The sequence below is a fragment of the Pipistrellus hanaki genome (assembly GCF_964339955.1).
Source record: "Pipistrellus hanaki genome assembly, chromosome: 8".
Classification (NCBI taxonomy): domain Eukaryota; kingdom Metazoa; phylum Chordata; class Mammalia; order Chiroptera; family Vespertilionidae; genus Pipistrellus; species Pipistrellus hanaki.
In genome coordinates this window covers 49433653-49453858 of record NC_140510.1, presented here as the reverse complement: position 1 = coordinate 49453858, position 20206 = coordinate 49433653, and the positions used below count along the sequence as shown (strand labels likewise).

The 20206-nt window shown below is 38.7% G+C and overlaps 1 protein-coding gene across 1 annotated transcript; it reads right to left on the bottom strand.

Annotated features, from left to right (window-relative positions):
- Positions 1-6892: 6892 nt before the first annotated feature.
- Positions 6893-7256, bottom strand: LOC311626400 (small nuclear ribonucleoprotein G-like). Its single transcript, XM_084891668.1, has one exon. The coding sequence runs from the start codon at positions 7209-7211 to the stop codon at positions 6981-6983; it is 231 nt and encodes a 76-aa protein (XP_084747794.1). The 5' UTR covers positions 7212-7256; the 3' UTR covers positions 6893-6980.
- Between the last annotated feature and the right edge of the window lie 12950 nt (positions 7257-20206).

Sequence of the window (20206 nt, the reverse complement as noted above, 5' to 3'; positions counted from 1 at the left end):
ATTGGAGGGGAAGGAATTCACATACTGGCATTGGTGACTTTGCCCATGATATCAGAAAAGTCACTTCACAATGTGAAGTTTCATAATTATGTTAAGAAAGGGTTTTGTAAATGTAAATAATTCCTATTGAGTAATTTTTGAATTTCAAAAGAAATAGCTTAAAGCTAAGCATCAATTTTACATTGCCAAAGACACAGTACAACACATGCAATTTTTTAAAAATTGAGAAAGAATTTAAGACAAACAATATAAGGCTTAAAATTCTAAGATGGCTTTCGCCAGTGTTTCTCAGTGGTTAGAGCATTGGCGCTGCACACTGAAGGATCAAAGGTTCAATTCCTGGTCAAGGGCAGGTACCTGGGTTGCAGATTGGATCCCCCACAACCAATCAATTTGTCTCTCTCACATCTTACATTGATGTCTTTCTCTCTCTCTCTCCTTCCCCACCCTCTTACCCTTCCACTCTCTCTAAAAGTCAGTGCAAAAAATATCCTTGGGTGAGAATTAACAGAAACAACAGTAAAAATTCTATGATGGATCAACAATTCTGTGCATCTACAGTTGTGGTTCCCTCCATGTTGAAAATTTATTTTTTAATAAAAGCAATCTGTGATCAGAAAACGTTCAGTGGGAGTAGCATTTGAGGAGAGCCTTTGATTTGGAAGGAGCTTTATGGGGACAGTGGTGGGCCTGGAGTATGTCATTGTGGAGAGAAGGAAAGATTTCTTTGGGCAGAAAGATTGCCAAGGGGTAGGGTTGGAAAGGGGTCCAGTTACACCAGGACATAGGAAGTTTGGGAACCTATGGAGTAGGAGGGTTATCTGTGAAGTTTTGATGTGGGCTGAGCAGTTAGGGCTTTATTCAGGGAGCAGAGGGAGTCAGGGAGGGTTTTAGAGGGAAATATAATAGGAATAATATTCCAGGGAGATTGATTTGGTGGCAGAGTACAGGACCCTTGAAGATGTAATCAAATTGATTTAGCATTAACGTTAGAAAGTAAACTAAGGAAGTTATAATTTAAAGTCACTGTTCACATACTTTTAGAATATGATTTAAAGTGTTTTTATATCATCTTCCTTGATTAATACTGTTAATGCTAAGATCCAGGAGAAAAAGTTGAGTAGAGCTGTGTTGGGTATTTTCATCCCCATGAATATTAATAATAATATCTTACATTCAGGGAGCATATTTTATTATTCCAAATGCTAAGGTATTATTTTGCTTTGTTCTTCTTCAACCTGGAGTTATTAACAGATGCTTATAAAAATAAAAGGCATTACATGTCTCTCCCTCTGCCCCCATGATCTCTTTTTTATTTCATATGTAAATGTTGATTTACAGATTAGATTGAAGCTTATGCCTGATTCAGTTTTTTTTGTGAAGAGTTAAGAATATCATTCTATGGCCACTTGTTTTAAATAAGCTTTGAGTTTTATTTTGTAAGGGTTATACACTATGGTATCATAGTTGATTCAATTATTGATATATGCTCATAGGAAACACTTTTTGAAGGGAAATAAATTAGAGTGTCCTTCAGTTATAAATGTTGTTCAGTAAAGTCTTCTTTCTAAAAAAAAATACAATTTATAAACATATTCTATTAATAATGATATTAATACTGTCCTGTACTTGATCCAGAAAGAAAAAGGTACAAAATATTAAAAAGAGTCCTAATTACAGATAGAGAAGAGATTTAAAAAATTTTAATAAAATATAATATTTTTAAAAATTTTGGGAAAAATATGGCATATATCAATAAATTTAAGAGCTATATACTGTACTTTTGAAAGTATCTGAATATATTGGGGTGGTGGTGGGAACCACTTGACAAGAAGTTGGGACTTAGAGTAGTTAGCTGCCCAGTGTTCAAAATCTTTCAATGCGGGACATGTGCTTATCTGTTGCATTGAGAGGATCACCATTCAGGCAACACATCATTTCTGACTTATGTGGCTGTGATTGTCTTCTTTGACTTCCATGTCAATGCTTGCTTTCATCTAACTTTATATAAATATATAGGGCTCTTTGGATCCTGTGTTTGTCATTATTACAATTTTTGCTTGGCTCAGATAGGTCAGGTTGATTATCATTAAAGTGTTATTTATTTCTATTTTATTAAGCCCCTTTTATGTTCATGTTACAGGTTAATTTATACTTTTATTTCATGCACTACTTGGCTTTACTGATTAATATGCCCCATGGCATTCAATAAAGTCAGGCAGTGGAGGAAATAAGAGTGGTATTAATTTCTAACATTGCTATAAATTTGCCTTAATAAAACTAGCTCAATAACATTACAAAAGTAATACAATGGATGCTTCCAAATTGTTAACAAAGATGCAACTTAAACAATTTTCCTTCCTGAATTTAACATAACCTTACTGCCTTTTCTTTCAAGTGTTGAAATGAAACCTGCCATATATTTTTTCCCTCTTTATAAGGTAATATAATAGTTGGCATGATAATACAGTACACAGCTCTCCATTCGACTTATTCCAATGCCTTACTCAATTGTTTAGGTTCAAACTGCAAATTAACACAGGACCACGTCCCCTGGTGGTAGGGTAAGATTTTTCATAACGATTAAAATGTGTTCAACATCAGTTGCTTGTCCTCCTTTTGTATATTAATGCTCCGTCTTAATAACAATCATTACTGTGAAACCTGATAGTAGGGAGAGGCTAGTGAAAATCTCCATGCTGGAATTATTTTTTATCAGTCAACCCACCACTCCCATCCCAACTGCTCAATTAAATAAAGCTAGAATTAGGATTTATAGGAACTTATAAAGACAAGGACATACTACTACCCACTGATTTTTGGATCATAAAATTTTGATGATAAAGATTGTACTCCAGTGAAGAGATTAAGATGTACAGATTGGGAGCTGCAAAATAGTCACGGGGATGTAAAGCACAAGGTGGGGCATATAGTCAATAATACTGTAATAATTGTATGGTGCCAGGTGATTATTGGAAATATTGGTGGCAGAAAGGAACAATTAAAGTATATGTTTGCCTAACTACTATGCTGTATGTCTGAAACCAATGCAAAATAATACGGAAAGTAAACTTTAAACATTCTATTGAAAAATAAAGCTAAAAGAAAGAATGTACTCCATTATTAAGTAACCAAATTCATATGTCAGAAGAGAACACTATTTTCTCTCCTCTTCATTTATTACATGGTAACCAGGCTGGCCAAGAAATAGTTACAAGTCAGAAATTTGCCCTCATCTCCATTCTGAATGAATAAATACACTTTACTTACCCCAAAGTTCCTCTTTCTTAGCTTTTCAATACTTTAAACTCTAGCATTTATGCATTAGAAAGAGATCTAATGAAAAAAAAAAGCCACAAACAACATTAAAAATCTTCCTTTGCATAAAAGTGTCAGTAAATGTGCTCTTTTAACAGATATATATTGATCAGCTTCTGTGCCAGCCAGGCCCTGATCTCATCCTGGGGATGGGATTGTGAGACAGTGACGGCCTCTGTCCCCTTGGAACATATAGACTCACTCTTTTGTTTACTTTAACAGAATGGTGAAATTTCACACATTAATAAGGAAGATATTTAGGGGCAGAAAAAAATCATTTTGCTTTGTATTGTTTTTGAATAGATGAGGAACTTCTGGATTCCTTAAATCCTCTTCAAATCACAAAGTAACATGTATTTTTGCCCATAAACCAGTTCAAGAAACAGTGGAAATCCTGGGGGCTGGAAGTGGCTAGGGAGAGATTGATAGGAGAAAAAGAAGACATATGTAATACTTTAAACAATAAAAAAGAAATTAACAAAAAACAAACAAACAACCCCCCTCCCCCCAAATTTCTCAGTTTTCACTAAATCAACTTAGTGGATTGAATTCTGCACTCAACCCTCTGCAACTCAAACCAATCCAGTCTATTAAAAAGGTAGATTTGATGTCACCATGTTTTCTCTTGTTTGGATTTTGGTTAAAAAATCCTTTATAATAAAAGCCTAATATGCAAATTGTCCCCTTGATGGGGAGTTCTACCAGGAGTTCGACCGCTCGCTATAATGTGCGCTGACCACCAGGGGGTGGTGTGAAACATGGTGGGTGTTGGTGACGTGGCGCTGGCAGTGGCAGCAGTGGAAGTGGTCTCTCTCCTATGGGCCCTGAGGAGAGCGGGACTATGGTTGGATGGTGGAGTAGGTGAGTGGGTGGTACCAGGCCAAGGTGGGTGTAAGCGGGAGCCTGATTGCCCCACTAATTGCCCCATTGATGGTGACCAGAGGCCAGCAGGTCTTAATCACTGGATCGGGCCAGGCCCCACGCTGGGATAGGGAACTGGGAGTGGGTGGTGGTGACCAACCTCATGTGGTGCCCACTCAGAGGGGCTGCGATCTCTTGCTGGCTACCTGGGGGCAGGGATGATGGGGACTGAGGTGTGGGAGAACGTGGAATGTCCACTGAGAGAGAGTCATTGATTGGCTGCCTCTTGCATGCCTCACACCAGAATAGAGCCCATGACCCGGATATGTGCTCTGATTGGGAATTGTACTGTGACCTCTTGCTTCATAGGTCAAAGCTGAATCACAGAGCCACACCAGCTGGGTTCAAAACAGTTTTTACAAAGTTATTTTCAAGGGAGTAATCTACCTCCTGGATCATGAGGATGCTGAATCAAAAGTAAAGCAACAGTTTCAGAGAAATGGGCATGTCCCATTTTAGAAAGTTAGTTTTAGTAAGTACAGAGCCATTTGTTTCCAGAGATCAACTTATATCCTGAGCCTGGAAAATAAGGGGCTTTCATTGCGTTCACAGTCTTCACATAGCCATTTCCTCAACCATATGCTCATTTGATGAACTGACTCAGTCCACCCAGAGAGACTCTAGACCAGCATCCAATGGCTCTAAGAAATCTGTTAGTTAACTACTTTGGAAACAACAGTTAGGAATATTTTACCCAAACTTATAAATTCTGATGTGTTTCGATGTGTTTAGGTGAAACCAAAACTAAAGTTTTGCATTATAATCAAATGGGGGCATTTTATTTAGGTAAGAATGGAAAAATCAGACCTGTTGATGAAATGAGTTAGGCAGTGAACTGAAACAGAATATAAGGTTATAAGTTTTTTTAGAGAATAGGAAATGAAAATATGCTGTTTGTAACACCTCAGGAATTTGGATCCATGTATAATTACATTGCTTGGGACCCATCATCATACTATTTAACCCCAAGTAATTGCCAATAAAATATAAATTTAACAATGCCAAAAATGATTCCATTTTAAATTCCTCTTCTGTAAGTAAATCTAAAAACTTTGGGAGTCCGCCGGGACTGGTTTGGTTCAATGGATAGAGCGTCGGCTTGGGGACTGAAGGGCCCCGGGTTCGATTCCAATCAAGGGCATGTACCTTGGTTGCGGGCATATCTCCAGTAGAGGGTGTGCAAGAGGCAGCTGATTGATGACTCTCTCTCATTGATGTTTCTAACTCTCTATCTCTTTCCCTTCCTCTCTGTACAAAAATCAATAAAATATATTTTTAAAAAAATCTTTAAAAACTTTGGGAGTCTATAAAAATGTATTTTAACAAGTCATTCTTTGCAGAGCTTCTTGATATATGATGCTTAACAGAATGGATGAATGGTAAAAGTATAATAGCTTTGCAAATGTAGGTGTAAAACTATGAATAAAGTAAAGAGAACTTATTTGATTAGGGAACTAGAAAATATTGTTGCAATTTAAATTTTAGATAGTTTCAACTTAAATCTTTAGTTAAATCACATGATCATAACTCAGCAAAATATAGGCAAATGCAAGATAAAAGGTGCTAAGATTTCCCCCTCCTATATTTATTTTTTAAACAACTAAGGTAAAGAATTACTACTTTTGTGGATAAGGACTTTTTTTCTTTCTTTCTTTTTTTTTTTTTTTTAAGGGAAACATTGTATTCTATAGCATGACTTGTACTGCTTTTGTGCCATTATTAATACATTTCCTGTTTAAGGAAATGACTTTTTTTTTTTTTTTTTTTTTTAAACAGGATAGTTTAAACTTCAAAATAAGTACTATTGACTTTTAAAATGTCTTATCTTACTAATGTCATTCTGGGCATGAAGAACAAAGTGTGGAAAAAGCTTGTCATAGTAATCTTATTGTGATGAGATTCTCCTTTTTGAAGAAAGTGGCTCATTAGTTAAATATAATGTGGAAAAATATAATAATTATGACAAGACTAAGAAATGTTAGAAGACAGGGCTTAAAGGACCAGGATATGGTACATAATTCTTTTTCCCTTTAGAAAAGGGAGTGAATGAGAAAGCTTCAGTGGAAGAGATGACAATGGTAGTCCTGTAAAACTGGGATAAAATAGATTATGTGCCTGATTCATCAATTCACTTAACTCGGTGTTTGTTGCTCATTGTGTTGGGTAGTGGTATACAAAGGTGTAGAGAGCCTTCTGGGAAGGCACATGGACATTTTTTTAATTCTTCTTTTTTTTTTTTTTTTTAATATATTTTATTGATTTTGTACAGAGAGGAAGGGAGAGAGCTAGAGAGTTAGAAACATCGATGAGAGAGAGTCATCAATCAGCTGCCGCCTGCACACCCCCCACCGGGGATATGCCCACAACCAAGGTACATGCCCTTGACCGGAATCGAACCCGGAACCCTTCAGTCCCCAAGCCGATGGCTCTATCCATTGAGCCAAACCGGTCCCGGCCATTTTTTTAATTCTTATCAGCTGAGCCCAAGGGCACTGGCAGAATCCTGTTATCAGTACTGATTTCTTATCTTTATCCATGTGCTTGGAATGAGGAACAAATAAGACCTTGACTTTCCCAGATCTTTTTTTTTTTTTTTTTTTTTTTTATCAATACAAAAGTTTATTTAACAAAAGTTCAATGTGAAAATGGACAGGACTCTATTTTTATATTGTAGTAAAACAGATGCTGTGGAAAGGGGACATGTGGAAGCAACTGATTTCTCTGGTAACTACAGCCATTCTTCATACTCGTTCCAAGGCTTGTAACATGATGATACTATTTCCTCGGATTACCACCATTCCAATATTGTTCTGTTGCCCACCAGCTGCCATCTCCACACATTCATCTATCACAAGATTCATAAAGGGATCAAATCCCCGTAATATTCCTTGGACATGTCTGCCACCATTTAATTTCAATGATAACTTCTTGTCCATAAATTTTTTTAACTCGGGAGGGTGAGCTTTGCTCATGATATCCAAGCGAGCTCACAGACACTTCCAAACGGAATTCACAGTCTCTCTCTCCCAGATCTTGATATGCTAAATCTTGTACCAAAAAATGAGGAACTTACCCAGATCTTGATGAATAGGATCTAGGTACACCCGAAAACTCCTTTTGACCTTAAACTCCCCTTTGGAAACCAATATAAAGGTGAGCAAGAAGTAGTACCTATCTTTAAAGGAATTTATTGTCTTATGAGGACATTAGAGGCCCAGTGCACAAATTTGTGCATGAGTGGGGTCTGGCCAGTCCACTCCAATTGGTGCCGATTGAGCCAGTCTGGCCTTGGGGAGGGGCTGCAGGCAGTTGGCTGGCCGGGCTTGCCCCCTGGTCAAACTCCCAGTTGAACTCTCAGTTAAAGGGACAATTTGCATATTAGCCTTTTATTATATAGGATAGATCATCACACAAGTAATGCAGTAGTTCAAGAATAATCAGGGATTGTATTGATTACAAAGGCAGGGGTGGGTAGTAGGTGGGAAAGAGATTTCTCTTGAGTTTTGAAGATGTACAAGTGAAGTAGGCCAACTGGTGAGGGATGGTGGGAGGGTGGAGTCTTCCAGGCAGAGAGTACAGGTGGCATAAAGGCAAGAAAGTCTACGTAAGTTTGGGTAGGTTAGCATGGCAATAAATGAGCCTGAGGACAGACAGACAGATCAGCTGCTCCACGGCTAAGGATCACAGAGGTTCATATGAAGGCTCTGGAAAAGAGGCATGATGAGATTTACATGTTAGGAGTGACCACGTTGGACAGAGCCAGTTAGGAGGCTATGGAGGACAGGAGGGACCTGACAAGGGCCTACCCATGGGTAGAGGTAGGAGTTTGGCAAGAAAGAAACAACTTAGAGTATTGAAGAAACCAAGGGGGAAAAAAGTTTCAAGGAGGAAGGACAGCCAACAATGTCAAATGATGTAGAAAAAGATGTTCATTGGGTGTAGTAACAAGAAGGTCCCTGGTGGCCTTTGCTGGAGCAATCTCAGGTGAGTGGTTCGTGAAGAAGCCAGTGGGGAAGTGACAAGGGATGAGTGGGAAATAGATACAGTGAGGGTAGTCTCTGAGCTTTCACTTTTTCTACTACTGCCTGTGGTGATTTTCTTCTCCAATTCCAATCTCTGGGAAAGAAAAAAAAGACATTTATGGGGCAATTAATGAGAACCAGTACATTTCATAAGTCTCATAATAATCTTATAATGCAGGGCCTATTCTAATCTTCATTTTACAGGTGGAGAGTGGAGGGTTTGAAAGGTTTACACACCAGTCCATGGCCCACAGCTGGCAAGTAGCAGGCCTCTGGTTCAAGTCCAGGCCTGTCTGATTCCAGAGCTCACAATCCAACCATTACCCTCTTCTGAAATGTAATCTTCATGCTTGCTCTATTCTCCTCTCCTCCCAATCTGCCTGCAATCATAGAGCTAATAAACTTATTCTCACCAAAACGTAACTGGTGGATAAAGCTTCATGTGTTCTTTCTGATGCATTTTTGAATGACCGTCGGATGTGCTCATCTTACATTTTTATTGTGAAATAAAACACACAGTAAAGTGAACAGGAGATGAGCGTAACAGTTGGACGAAACTCTGCCGAATCTCCGGAAACTGCTGTGTCTCCTGTCCTGTTCCAGTCTCTTCCTCTCAGAGGCACCACTAGCCCAACTTTTCGGGGCCTCATGTCTGTGCATTTCTCTGTAGTTTTTCCACCCGAAGAATGCATCCCTAAGCAACAGAGCTTACTTTCGCTGCTTTGGCATTGTATGTAAGCGGAATCCTGTGTATTCTGTGTCTTGCGTCTTTTGCTCCAAATTATATTTTGTCGTGTGTGTGTGTGTGTGTGTGTGTGTGTGTGTGTGTATTAGTGCATTCATTTTAAATGCTGAATAATATTTCATTGTATGAATTTACCATGTTATTTATCCATGTTGTGCTTTATTCCAGTTTTGAACAATTGTGACAAATGTCCCTTTGTCAATGAAGTCAAAGGCAAGAAACTCTAAGATAGCAATTTTAAACATCTTTAAATATTTCAGGGGGTTGGGAGCCCTTTCCAATTCTCTTGAAATAAGCCCCCGAAGGTGGTTCCTGTGAGGTTCCTGATTTGCTTACTCAGGAGACCAACCCCGAGGGCTGCGAGGAGCAAATCTAAATTAAAATGCTTGAAGAGGTCAGGTGAACTGAAAAAACAAAGCAACAGTTATTAGCAGATCTCGCATTTCCCCTAGCTCTTCCACTCCATTGTTGCAGTCTTAGCTAAAGGCAGTCAGTTCACATTAGTCCTTTGATCAGCAAAGTAATTTCTTTTCCTTCCTCTGTGCAAATCTTTTGATTATAGTAAGCTCATTCTTTGAAGAACAAACACGGTAAAAAATCAGAACAACTTGAATACTTTGAACAGCTACCCATATAACTGATTTTGCATGGGATAAATGATAACTATTTACTTTTTGTAAAGTGAATCATTGAGATATAACAACCAGTAAGAAGATCATAGCATGCCATATATTTAATAACTCAGAGGTTAGACGCTGTTTATATAGTAGTGGTTTGGAGGCCAGGCCCTGGAGACAGACTCAGATCCGGTTATAAGCTCTGTCTCTTACTACCTGTGCCAACTAGGTGAATTTTTTTTAACTTTTCAGGTTCAGCTTTCCTGAGCATAAAATAAAGATAGTAAAAGTACTTATTTCATAGGGCTGCTGTGAGCATCCAATAAGAAAAAGTATAAACACTTCAGCCTGCTTTAGTAAAGCTCAATAAATGTCAGTTATTGTTGATATATTTAGCTCATCAAAAGGGCAGAATAACCGGAGCATTTATTCACACAGAGAGTCATCTACTTATGTCATAGCTATTTATTCAATATTTAATAGTCTCCACTATTGCGGCAGAGGCTTCGGATCATACGAAGCATTATTTGTGGAGATAAGCAATTAGGAGAGCACAGACAAGTGGCAATATTTTGGCAAAATAAGCTTTTCACATTTTCCTTCTCATAGTATAAATATATAAATGATGGAGGCACTTGGACACTAGGATTCATATTGAAAAATCAGTTGTGAAATTCCTGTAAGAGCCGTTTATATGTGAGCAGAATCTATTCTGCACGTATCTATTCCTCTTTCCCTGTCTTTAGATAAGCCTCCTTCCCCACTGCTTCTATTGCAGCTTGAAGAACGTTTTATTTTGCAGGTTGGCTTTAGGTATTGTTCCCAGAACCTTCCTATTAAACCCCACCGTCTCTCGCCGGCGCCCCCAGATCAGGAGAAGCCACTAGATGGCGCCCGGACCTGCTGCTGCGTGTGGCCTCCGCCGGCGCAGGTTTGGGAACAGCCGTGGGGTTTCGGAGAACGGCTGGAGAGATCAATATGGTGCATGAGGAGCAGCGTCCTGAAGGTCTGCTCCGAAATGCTGTCAGTCTGATGCTCCTCCACACCGTTACTGTAACAATGCAGTCACCAAAGGCGGGCAATGACGGTGCGGTCTTGGGTCCGAGAAAGCCCGCAATTGTGCTCCCCGCGACTCAGCCACAGGCAGGCTCAGAGGCTGGTGGCTGCAGTTCACGGCCCGTTCACGGGCACACGGCTTGCTAGCGGCTCAGATGCCGCATAGAAGGAGGTACCCCCGAATGTCCACATATTGATTTAGATGCTAGTACTTACGGGAAAGGGGGGGGGACCCCCCCACAAAAAACAAGAGGGAGCTATCAAAAAGGAGATATTATTTTAACCCTAGTTTTCCCGCAGACATAAGCCTCTCTCAGCTGTCAGACAATTGAATGATATGCAAAGTGGGGACTGCATTCTGATGTAGATTTCAGATACCAGGAAGTGAGGTATTTTCTTTTTTCTTTTGGATAGCACTGGGCCATTTCCTTTATTTCGCCTATGCAATGCTGAAGGCCTTGTAAAATTATTTTAAATTTTATTAGCGATCTTCCCAAAAGGGGCAGATCTCTTCTTTTCCAATTCTAAGTGGCTGGGTAATGACCTTGGCAGCATTTTCCTGCCTTTTTCAAGTTTATGGAAGCTCATTTCTCACCATTAGGCTGGAGATGCAGATAAGGCAGGATGAGCCTTATTCTGGAGCTTGTCACATACGTGTAGCTTCTTAGGCGATTAAAAAGAAGCAGCGGGATTTGGAGAAAACGTCTGACAAAAGGTAATGGAAACGCAGTAACGGATGAAAAACAGTGATTGATTAGGTATACACGGACTGGAAAAACCCCCTCTGCTCAGTACGTATGGGCATTTCGGCTCAGGAGCGAAAATAAGACTGTTCTTCTGAGGCTCTTAAAAAGCCTGACCTGTGCTGGCCCCACAAACGAAGGTTTATTTGAGGCTCCCTGCAGGTGATCAGGCCCGGGAGGAGGTGCTTTCCTGCAGTTCAGTGTAGGAGCCAGCGCCAGCCAAATGCTAAGCACAGCTGCTAGTTGGCAGGTTCAAAGGTATGGAGCTTCTTTAATTAAAAATCAGGCTCATTTTCATTTTGATCAAAATAGACTTTATTTAAACTTTCCGCGGAATGAGACCTCATTCTTGTTTCCTTTTCTAATCATTTACCTTACTCCCATCCCCATCCTCTGCTGTCATCATAATGGGAGGGTTTGGTAGGGATTTCTGGAAAACCTCCCCAGGGTTATACAATACTTTTGGTTCAGAAATATGCAGTATTTTGACATAAACATTGAGTAATTGAGTAAAAACACAATTTGGGATGTATGAAAACCAGGTAGTAGCTGCAGAACCATTTCTTAAAAATGTTTTAGCTAATAATGTTGATAGGCCATAGGCGAGTGAGCGTTAGATTTAATTCTGGAAAGTCCTGGCCTGGTGTTCAGCTGGTTTGTTTATTGTTTTGAGGGAGGGAAGTTGATATGCCATTTAATCCACAAGTAGTGGTTTTTCTAAAATAAAACATTTGTTTTATTTGTTAAAATATGGTATTTCAATATACAACTTAGAAAAAATGATTTCTGATATGGTTACTAGTGAAAAACCCGAGTGACAAAAAGAATGGCTCAAAAACAGAGTGTGGTTAACCATATAAATCTCTGGAAGTAATATACATTTCACCTCTGGGTGCCACTGTTCAACTGCTTCTTGTTTTTTACGGCTGTTTAAAAGCCCCATGCTTCCTGTAGATGTATTCTTAAGAGTCTGTTGAAGAGATATTTCCTCTATCTGTAGTTATCTGCTAAATAACTTTTTGGCACATGGGTGTAAATTCAGTATGATTGTGATTTCCCATTTTAATTACCAAATGAGCACCAAATAACATTGAAGTTTGTTTATATGGGCGATGGGCCAGGTTGAAAGCCTGATTTCATCTCCCATGGAAATGAATCTTGTACTGACCATTTTTGGTGAACATTTAACCAGAAAAAGCCATTAAAATACAAGGGAGTTTTAATTTAAATTTGTTATTTGTAGACATGATTTTTAATTCTGCACAAATATTTCGATAGAAATCAAGTTTATAAAAGGAAAATAATAGGTGAACAATGAGGGAGTTAATTAAAATAGGATTTGAGAATCTAACAACTGAGATATTTTTTCATTGAATTCCAAAGCTTAACTACCTCAGTTTTTCCATTTACCCCAAATAAATATTTCTATATTTATTTCTATATTTTCAGCATTCTTAATTCAGATTTTAATAACTAAAAGTAAACATATTTATAATTTTATAAAATATGAGTAATCTTTTCTTTTTACAAACCAGAAAGTGAGTTGATATGCTGTGCCAACAAGCAAATGCTCATGTTTGCTTGGATTTAAAATCTCCAATTATTTATTTTAAATATAGGGTTCATCTGAAATGCCAGAAGAAGGGGTTATAATGCCAAAGTTAATTTTGTTTTGTCATATACAAAGTAGTTAATCTAAAAATTATTGATTGATATTCTCCCTCTTTTAACTCTTTTAGGACTCAATATTTAAAGCAAAACTAATTTATCTAGGTGTCCTACAGCACAAAATTAATTCTACTGGGATTGGTCCAGGCCAAGCCTCATTATAGAACAGTTCCTTTCGCTGAACTAGCTCAAGCCTGATTCTTACTGGGAGGTTTATTTCAAAATTACAACACAGAACTTAACCCTCGAGATGCCACAGGATTGACTTTCAATATTACACTTAATCAGGCCATTTGATGGTATAAGGGATACGTTAAAATGAAAATATGTCTTACCCATGACGGTGCTGCCTGGGACTTTATTTATTTATTTATTATTATTATTTTTAAATAAGCCAGTCAATAAAAGAGAAATACCACATGACCTCACTCATTTATGGATATTAAAGAACATTATAAACTGATGAGCCAAAAGATAGATATAAAGACAGTAAAGCAACAAGCAGACTGTCAAATGCCTGGGACTTTAAATTAGGCAATTGTAAGAGTGTATATTGGAAGGATTTTAGTCTTATGATTTATATACCAGAGTTGAAGTATGCATTTAAATTTTTTCCCCCCTGCTCCAGTCTGTGTCACCATCAGCATATTGCCAACCTGTCTTTTTTCATTTATATGTAAGTGGTGGTGAATTTACCTCTTTGCCTGGGTGGCCAAGTAGTTGACTGAAGTTCTTTGCTCAAATGTCTGACTGAATCAATTGGTTAATTTAGTGTTTTTGTACAGAGAGACCAAGAATGTAACTGTTAAACATCAGTTGTTTGTTGCAACTACAAAAGTAGGTTAGCATCATTTACACTTTCTCTCTCTGTGTGTGTGTGTGTGTGTGTGTGTGTGTGTGTGTGTGTGTTTCTTATCCTAATATATAAAATCCCAGGGTCCATAATGACTGAAGGCTCAACTGACCGGAAGTCAGTCCTGAAGTCAGTGCGGGATTGCTGTGGCAACTCTGCATTGACTGTCACTGCTGCAGGCATGGTGACCCGGCACTGATTGCCAAGGGGGCTGCGGATCAGGCCCCGAGAGAGGCCTGGACAGAGAAGCAGGGTCTGATCCGTAGCCTCGGCAGCTGTTGATCAACCCTTGCCTCTCTATCTCTGAGCCTGGCCAGCAGTTGCACCTCTCTTTCTTTTTGGGCCTCCACGGGGGCTGCTGATCAGCCCCTCCTCTCTGATCAGGCCCGGAGATAGGCCCAGAGATGCTGACTGGCAGAGAAACTGACCAACCAAAACCTAATCTGGGTTAACTGTGAGGAGCCAATGGTTGCCCAGGAGGCGGAAATTTGATGCTGACTGGCATAGAAACTGACCAATCAGTACCTAATCTGGGTGAACTGTGAAGGCAGAACCTAAGGTGGGAGCTAAGAAAGGGTTTTAAGGGCAACAAATGTTTAGTGTAAGGTATAAGAAAGTGGTTCAATTTTTTAATGACCGGTTTGACAGTAGAGTGTATATGGCTGGCTATCAGTCCAGATATAGGAATTATGTATTTTTGTCTGCCAAGAGCATCTCCTCTTGCTGAAAAAGGCTTTCCCCCCATTTAAGCAATCTTATCCTATATAATTTATCTTTACTAATAAAAGGGTTATATGCTAATTAGACTGGGTCAACTGGCCATCTTCTAGATGTCTGACTTCCTTCCGGACAAAGCCATGGTGGTGGGGCCAAGGCAGAGAGGGCAGTTGGAGGTGAGATCAGGCCTGCAGGAGAGGGCAGTTAGGGGAAATCAGGCAGGCAAAAACAGGGGAGATCGGGCCAGCAGGGGAGGGCAGTTAAGGGGTGATTAGGCATGCAGAAGCAGTTGGGGGTGATCAGGCCGGCAGGGGAGGACTGTTGGGGGCGAGATGGTTGGCAGGGGAGAGCAGTTGGGGGTGAGATCAGGCCAGCAGGGGAGGGCAATGAAGGGTGATCAGGCAGGCAGGCAGAGGCAGTCAGGGGCGATCATGCAGGCAGGCAGAGAGGTTAGGGGTGATCAGGCAGGCAGGCAGATAGAGGCAGTTAGGGGAAATCAGGCATGCAGACAGTTGAGTGGTTAGAAGCCAGTGGTCCTAGATTGTGAGAGGGATGTCTGATTAGAGAGGGTGTGCAAGCTGGGCTGTGGGGACCCCCCCCCCTCCCATGCACAGATTTCATTCACTGAGCCACTAGCAATTCTTTAATATCTGTGCACAATATTATTGGAGAATAGATTTTTAAAATGTAAATTTTTATGCTGACTTTTTGCTTGTTGTATAGCGGTTTGTAAGGATTTTCCACTGGAGAATCTCTTGCATTTTAAAGTTCTTTGCTCATTGTGGGCACCTCACCAATTTTTTTTTCATTCAAGTAGTCTTTCCCAAAGCTCCTCATTTTCTGTTAGAATATTACTAACTTTGCACTGTGTGTATATGTCTGTCTGTGGCTGGTGGAAATATTTATTTGGTGGTAGTGAGGAGGCACTGTGCCCAATCTACCAGTGAGATCTTCCACAGAGAATCACATGGTGGTAAACCTGAGAGTGATTAGGTGTCTATGATGGGAAATCAATAGTTTAGTCTTTACATGGTTGCTTGATCCACATGCTAATAAACATAAACATTTCTTCCCCCCACCAAGAACTGACAGATTTTTCATTAAATTAGTAAGTTGTGTCCTCATTCTCACAGAGGTGTTGCAGTTATGTTATGAAACCAGATTCATCGATTTAAACTCATTTGATATGAAATGCAATAACAATTGCTAAATTTGCATAAAAATTTTAAAATAGCCCCAATCCATTTTTCTATCATTACATCACATTAAATAATATAATTAATAAGTAAACATTTAGATAATTCAGTGGTGCCTGATAAGGCGGTCTCATCGATTTATGTAAAAATAAATTGTGAAAATGTCCTAGTTAGGTCCTATTGTTTAAAATAAAGTAGGTTTTTAAAAGAACTTTGTAAAGCACAGATTAGCTAGTGAATTTAATTTCTCCATTAAGTAATAATTTTAATAGGAATTGCTGCTTTCTGAAACCGAATTCTCAATCTATAAGGTGCTTCTGTTATAAGTCCATTATAAAAGGTATTCAAACTGCATAACCTCCCTCCCCCATATTCTTGTTAGTCCAGGTGCACGAAGAAAGAATATTGCTCTATACTTTATGAACATTTAATAAACATTAATTTTTATTAACAGTTTAATTATAATCTCCCAATAGATATAGATCCCTTTTAGTTCAAATTCTTTCACAATAAATCACAGGGTGCAGGAAGCTCTGGGAAGGTTTATGGTTCCCCACAAGAAAGTGTGCTTGGAGCTTAGAAGGGAACAGTCCACAATTTTTTTTCTGCATCTTCCCTCTTTAGATATCAGTCCTACCAATCAACAGTCAAGGAAACACCTAGGAAAAAAGAATACCCCATCCCCAGTTTTCCATTTTTTTTTTTTTTTAAATTTCAGTTGGAAAATCCCCGCGGAATAGTTATTATTTTTTAAATTAAACGTATCCTGGGAACATGCCGTTCAGGATTTCGGAATGGGAACTTCAAACGAAGTTGGTGAGGGAGTCAAGTGCGTAAGTGGAAACTTTGAGGAAACTGGCAACGAGAGCCTGGAAATTGGGCCGGCGGTTACGTTTCACTCCACCCCCTCGGCATGTGTGAGTACAAAGCCAGCGGCTGGCGGGGCTGTGAGTCAGAATTCTCCTCTCAGGAACTGAGCGCAGAGAGATTCCCAGCATCTGTTTCCTCAACTATCACCCAGAGGATACCGGTGGTAAATCACAGGGAATAAAAATAGCCTTAGAAGTCCAGTCCCAAACAAATGAGACATAGTAGATATTTGGTAGGGCTGTGGAGTCTCTTCTCTCCAAAGTCTTCATTAGCTAATTAATAAATATAGCATTATTTTATATTAATGAATTATATTGCTTAAAATGTTGAGCAAAATCTCGATATCTTTAATGATCTGAATTGAACAATTATCTAAGTTACTTGGTGTTTGATAATAAAATGTGAACCAGATAGTGTCGTCTATAATCAATAATCACAAATATTAAAGCTTTGCTTCAGAGAAAAAAAAATCCCATGTGTTTCTGAAATTAAAAAAAAAATCCTGCAAGCTTCTTAGCATGTCAATTGTCAGTAGACTGACAAAATCTCTCCACATTTTGGCTGCAGAAAATTTTATGGCTAGAATCTTATAGTTGAATCCAACGTAAGATCCTTTAGGGTTATATTTCACACATAGGAAGTATTTCTTAGGTCTGGCCAGCATTGTTGTAATTTGATATTAAGTCTTAGCTTTAGATTTTTAACAAAAATAGCTGATTTAATAGATGAGATTAGCAAGTGGTGAAAAGTTCAAAGCATTTAATGGAATTGATCTACTAAATTAGCATTGACAATTTTTAGTGGCTATCTTAAATATATATTATTATCATGAAAGAATTAGTTCCAATTAAGCCTTCACATTTGGAAGATGCCCACTCTGACCTTGTTCTACTCAATGTAAAAATTGAGAGAGAGACTATCTCTGGGCCTATTTAAATTTGGTGCTAAACCAATAGGTTTGGGGGACCCTTTCACTAATATTTGGAAAAGAAAAACAAGCACCTCCAAACCCAAAGGCTCTTTTTGGTGACAAATGGGTTATTAGAACAGTTATGTATTTCAAATAAAAGCAATGGCCAAGGAATAGAACAATATAATATTCAATAACTGGATCAGAAGAATCAATAAGAGTTGGGGTGGTTTCTCACTATTTCTTACTACAACCATATATTACCGCATATACTAAACATTAGGTACAAAGGTTTTGCATTTTAAACTGGAATAATTATATTGTATTTTATATCAGACTAGAGGCCTGATGCACAAAATTCTTGCAAGGGGCTTAACCCTCACAGCCCTGCCTGCCTCTGTCTGATCTCACAGCCCTGGCTTCATCTGGAAGGACATTCGGAAGGTTGTTTGGCTGTCCTAATTAGCATATTATACTTTTATTATTATAGATTTTATTTAGAACTTTCTGAATTAATAATCAGTTAATTTAAAAAATCTATGCAAATATACATGAAGAAGTATAGAATTTTCCAAAAATCTACATACTATACATCCACATTATATTTTGTATTCTATTGATACAAATCTTTATGATGCCTTGAACATAAATACCATAAAAATAAACTTAAGCCGAAACCAGTTTGGCTCAGTGGATAGAGCATCAGCCTGCGGACTGAAAGTTCCTGGCTTTGGTTTCGGCCAAGGGCGTGTACCTTGGTTGCGGGCACATCCCCAGTAGGGGTTGTGCAGGAGGCAGCTGGTTGATAATTCTCTCTCATCGATGTTTCTAACTCTCTATCCCTCTGTCTTTCTGTAAAAAATCAATAAAATATATTTAAAAAGTAAACAAGTTTTGCAACCCCCCTCCCCCTTAATTGTGCAAAGCTTCTCACGATGGCTGATAACTCATATTTATCATGAAATTGTGGGGTCCTGGCTCTGGAAGGGGTTCCTTGAGAGGCCAGTTCCTTAATTCACAGGGCTCATATGTAGCATTCATCACTGGAGCTCTTTTGTGAAAGGATTCAGTAAAATGTATTTTAGTTTTGTTGTTATCCATTAAAATATTTAATGGTCTATTTCCTTGAACTAGGCTGCAGACCCAACCACTTTGGGACATTTCTAGCCAAAAAAGATACATACTTTGTGTAAGACAAGTTCGGAAGTTGAATGTTGTAACTAATGTACCATCAACTTACTTTTCCATTAATTAAATAATCCAGTTCTACTAGTATAAAATGAATAATCCATTTCTCATTTATCAACATCTTAGCTTTTCTAAGTTCTCCCCTGAAGAGTCAGCAAATTAGTCATATCCACCTTTAAATACAAAGCTCCAAGGGGGCATCCTGAAGAAGATAGGAAGATGATCTCATTCATTCTTTTTTAAAAATATATATTTTTATTGATTTCAGAGAGGGAGGGAGCGGGAGAGAGAGTAACCCAATGATGAGAGGGAATCATTGATTGGCTGCCACTTGCACGCCCCTTATTGGGGATCAAGCCCATAAATGGGGCATATGCACTTGCTAGGAATTGAATCTGGGACTCTTCAGTCCATAGGCCAATGCTCTACCCACTGAGTCAAACCAGCTAGGGCTCATTCATTATTAAAGATTTATTAAAAGCCCTTCTTACCAGACTGCTAGGTGCTGGGAATATAGTAAGAAAAAAACAGAGACAAAAACCTTGAGGGAGAGAATGACTTGCAACAATCAATGATAATACAGTGTGGTAAGTGCTGATGTGTGTAAACTGTACATTTGTACGTCATAGTCCTAATTCCGGATCCATTGTCAGGACTATATTTTAAATTACTATTATGATGCCCATTGGTAGTCACATTTCTATCCAAATAATTTCAAATTCTTTGTCTTCCACAATCCAGGTATACCTGGAGCACAGTTTTCATACTAAGTTTAATATTGTTCTTGGTAATTTATACAATTTCATCTTAGATTGTTATTTTACCTTCCGAATGCCTCCCCCCCCCCCCCTTTTTTTTTTGGCATCTCTGTCTGTAGTCTTATTTGATGTTACAAAACACCATTTGTGAACTCCTGAATTTGAATGCTGTAGTTATTGCTCCCCAGCCAGGCTGTAGTTAGCTAATGAACAGTTGTCTGCTCCAGGCCATATTTTACCAGCATGTCTTATAGGATAGGATCAAAAGCCTTCCTAAAGTCAAGCTAGGTTTCTTCAATTTAATTTCTGTGACCTACCAGGCCTGCCACTCTGCTATGTAAGAAGATGACTGTATATTACCAAGACAGGACAAGTTCTTTGTGAAGTCACCTTGGTTATATTCATGATCCTATAATTGCAAACACCCTTAAGAGTTCTGGTTATTTTGGTCCTTTTTTCAGTCTTTCGGCATCTACTCAGTTCTTTGAACGTTACACCAAAGTAGAGACAACAATTTTGTACCACTCATTCAAAAAATCATGTCAGATGCAAAAAATCAGAGCCACAGCTATCAGAAAAGTAGGCAAGTCCTGCTTTCTGGTCACAATATATCTTGTGGCAGCA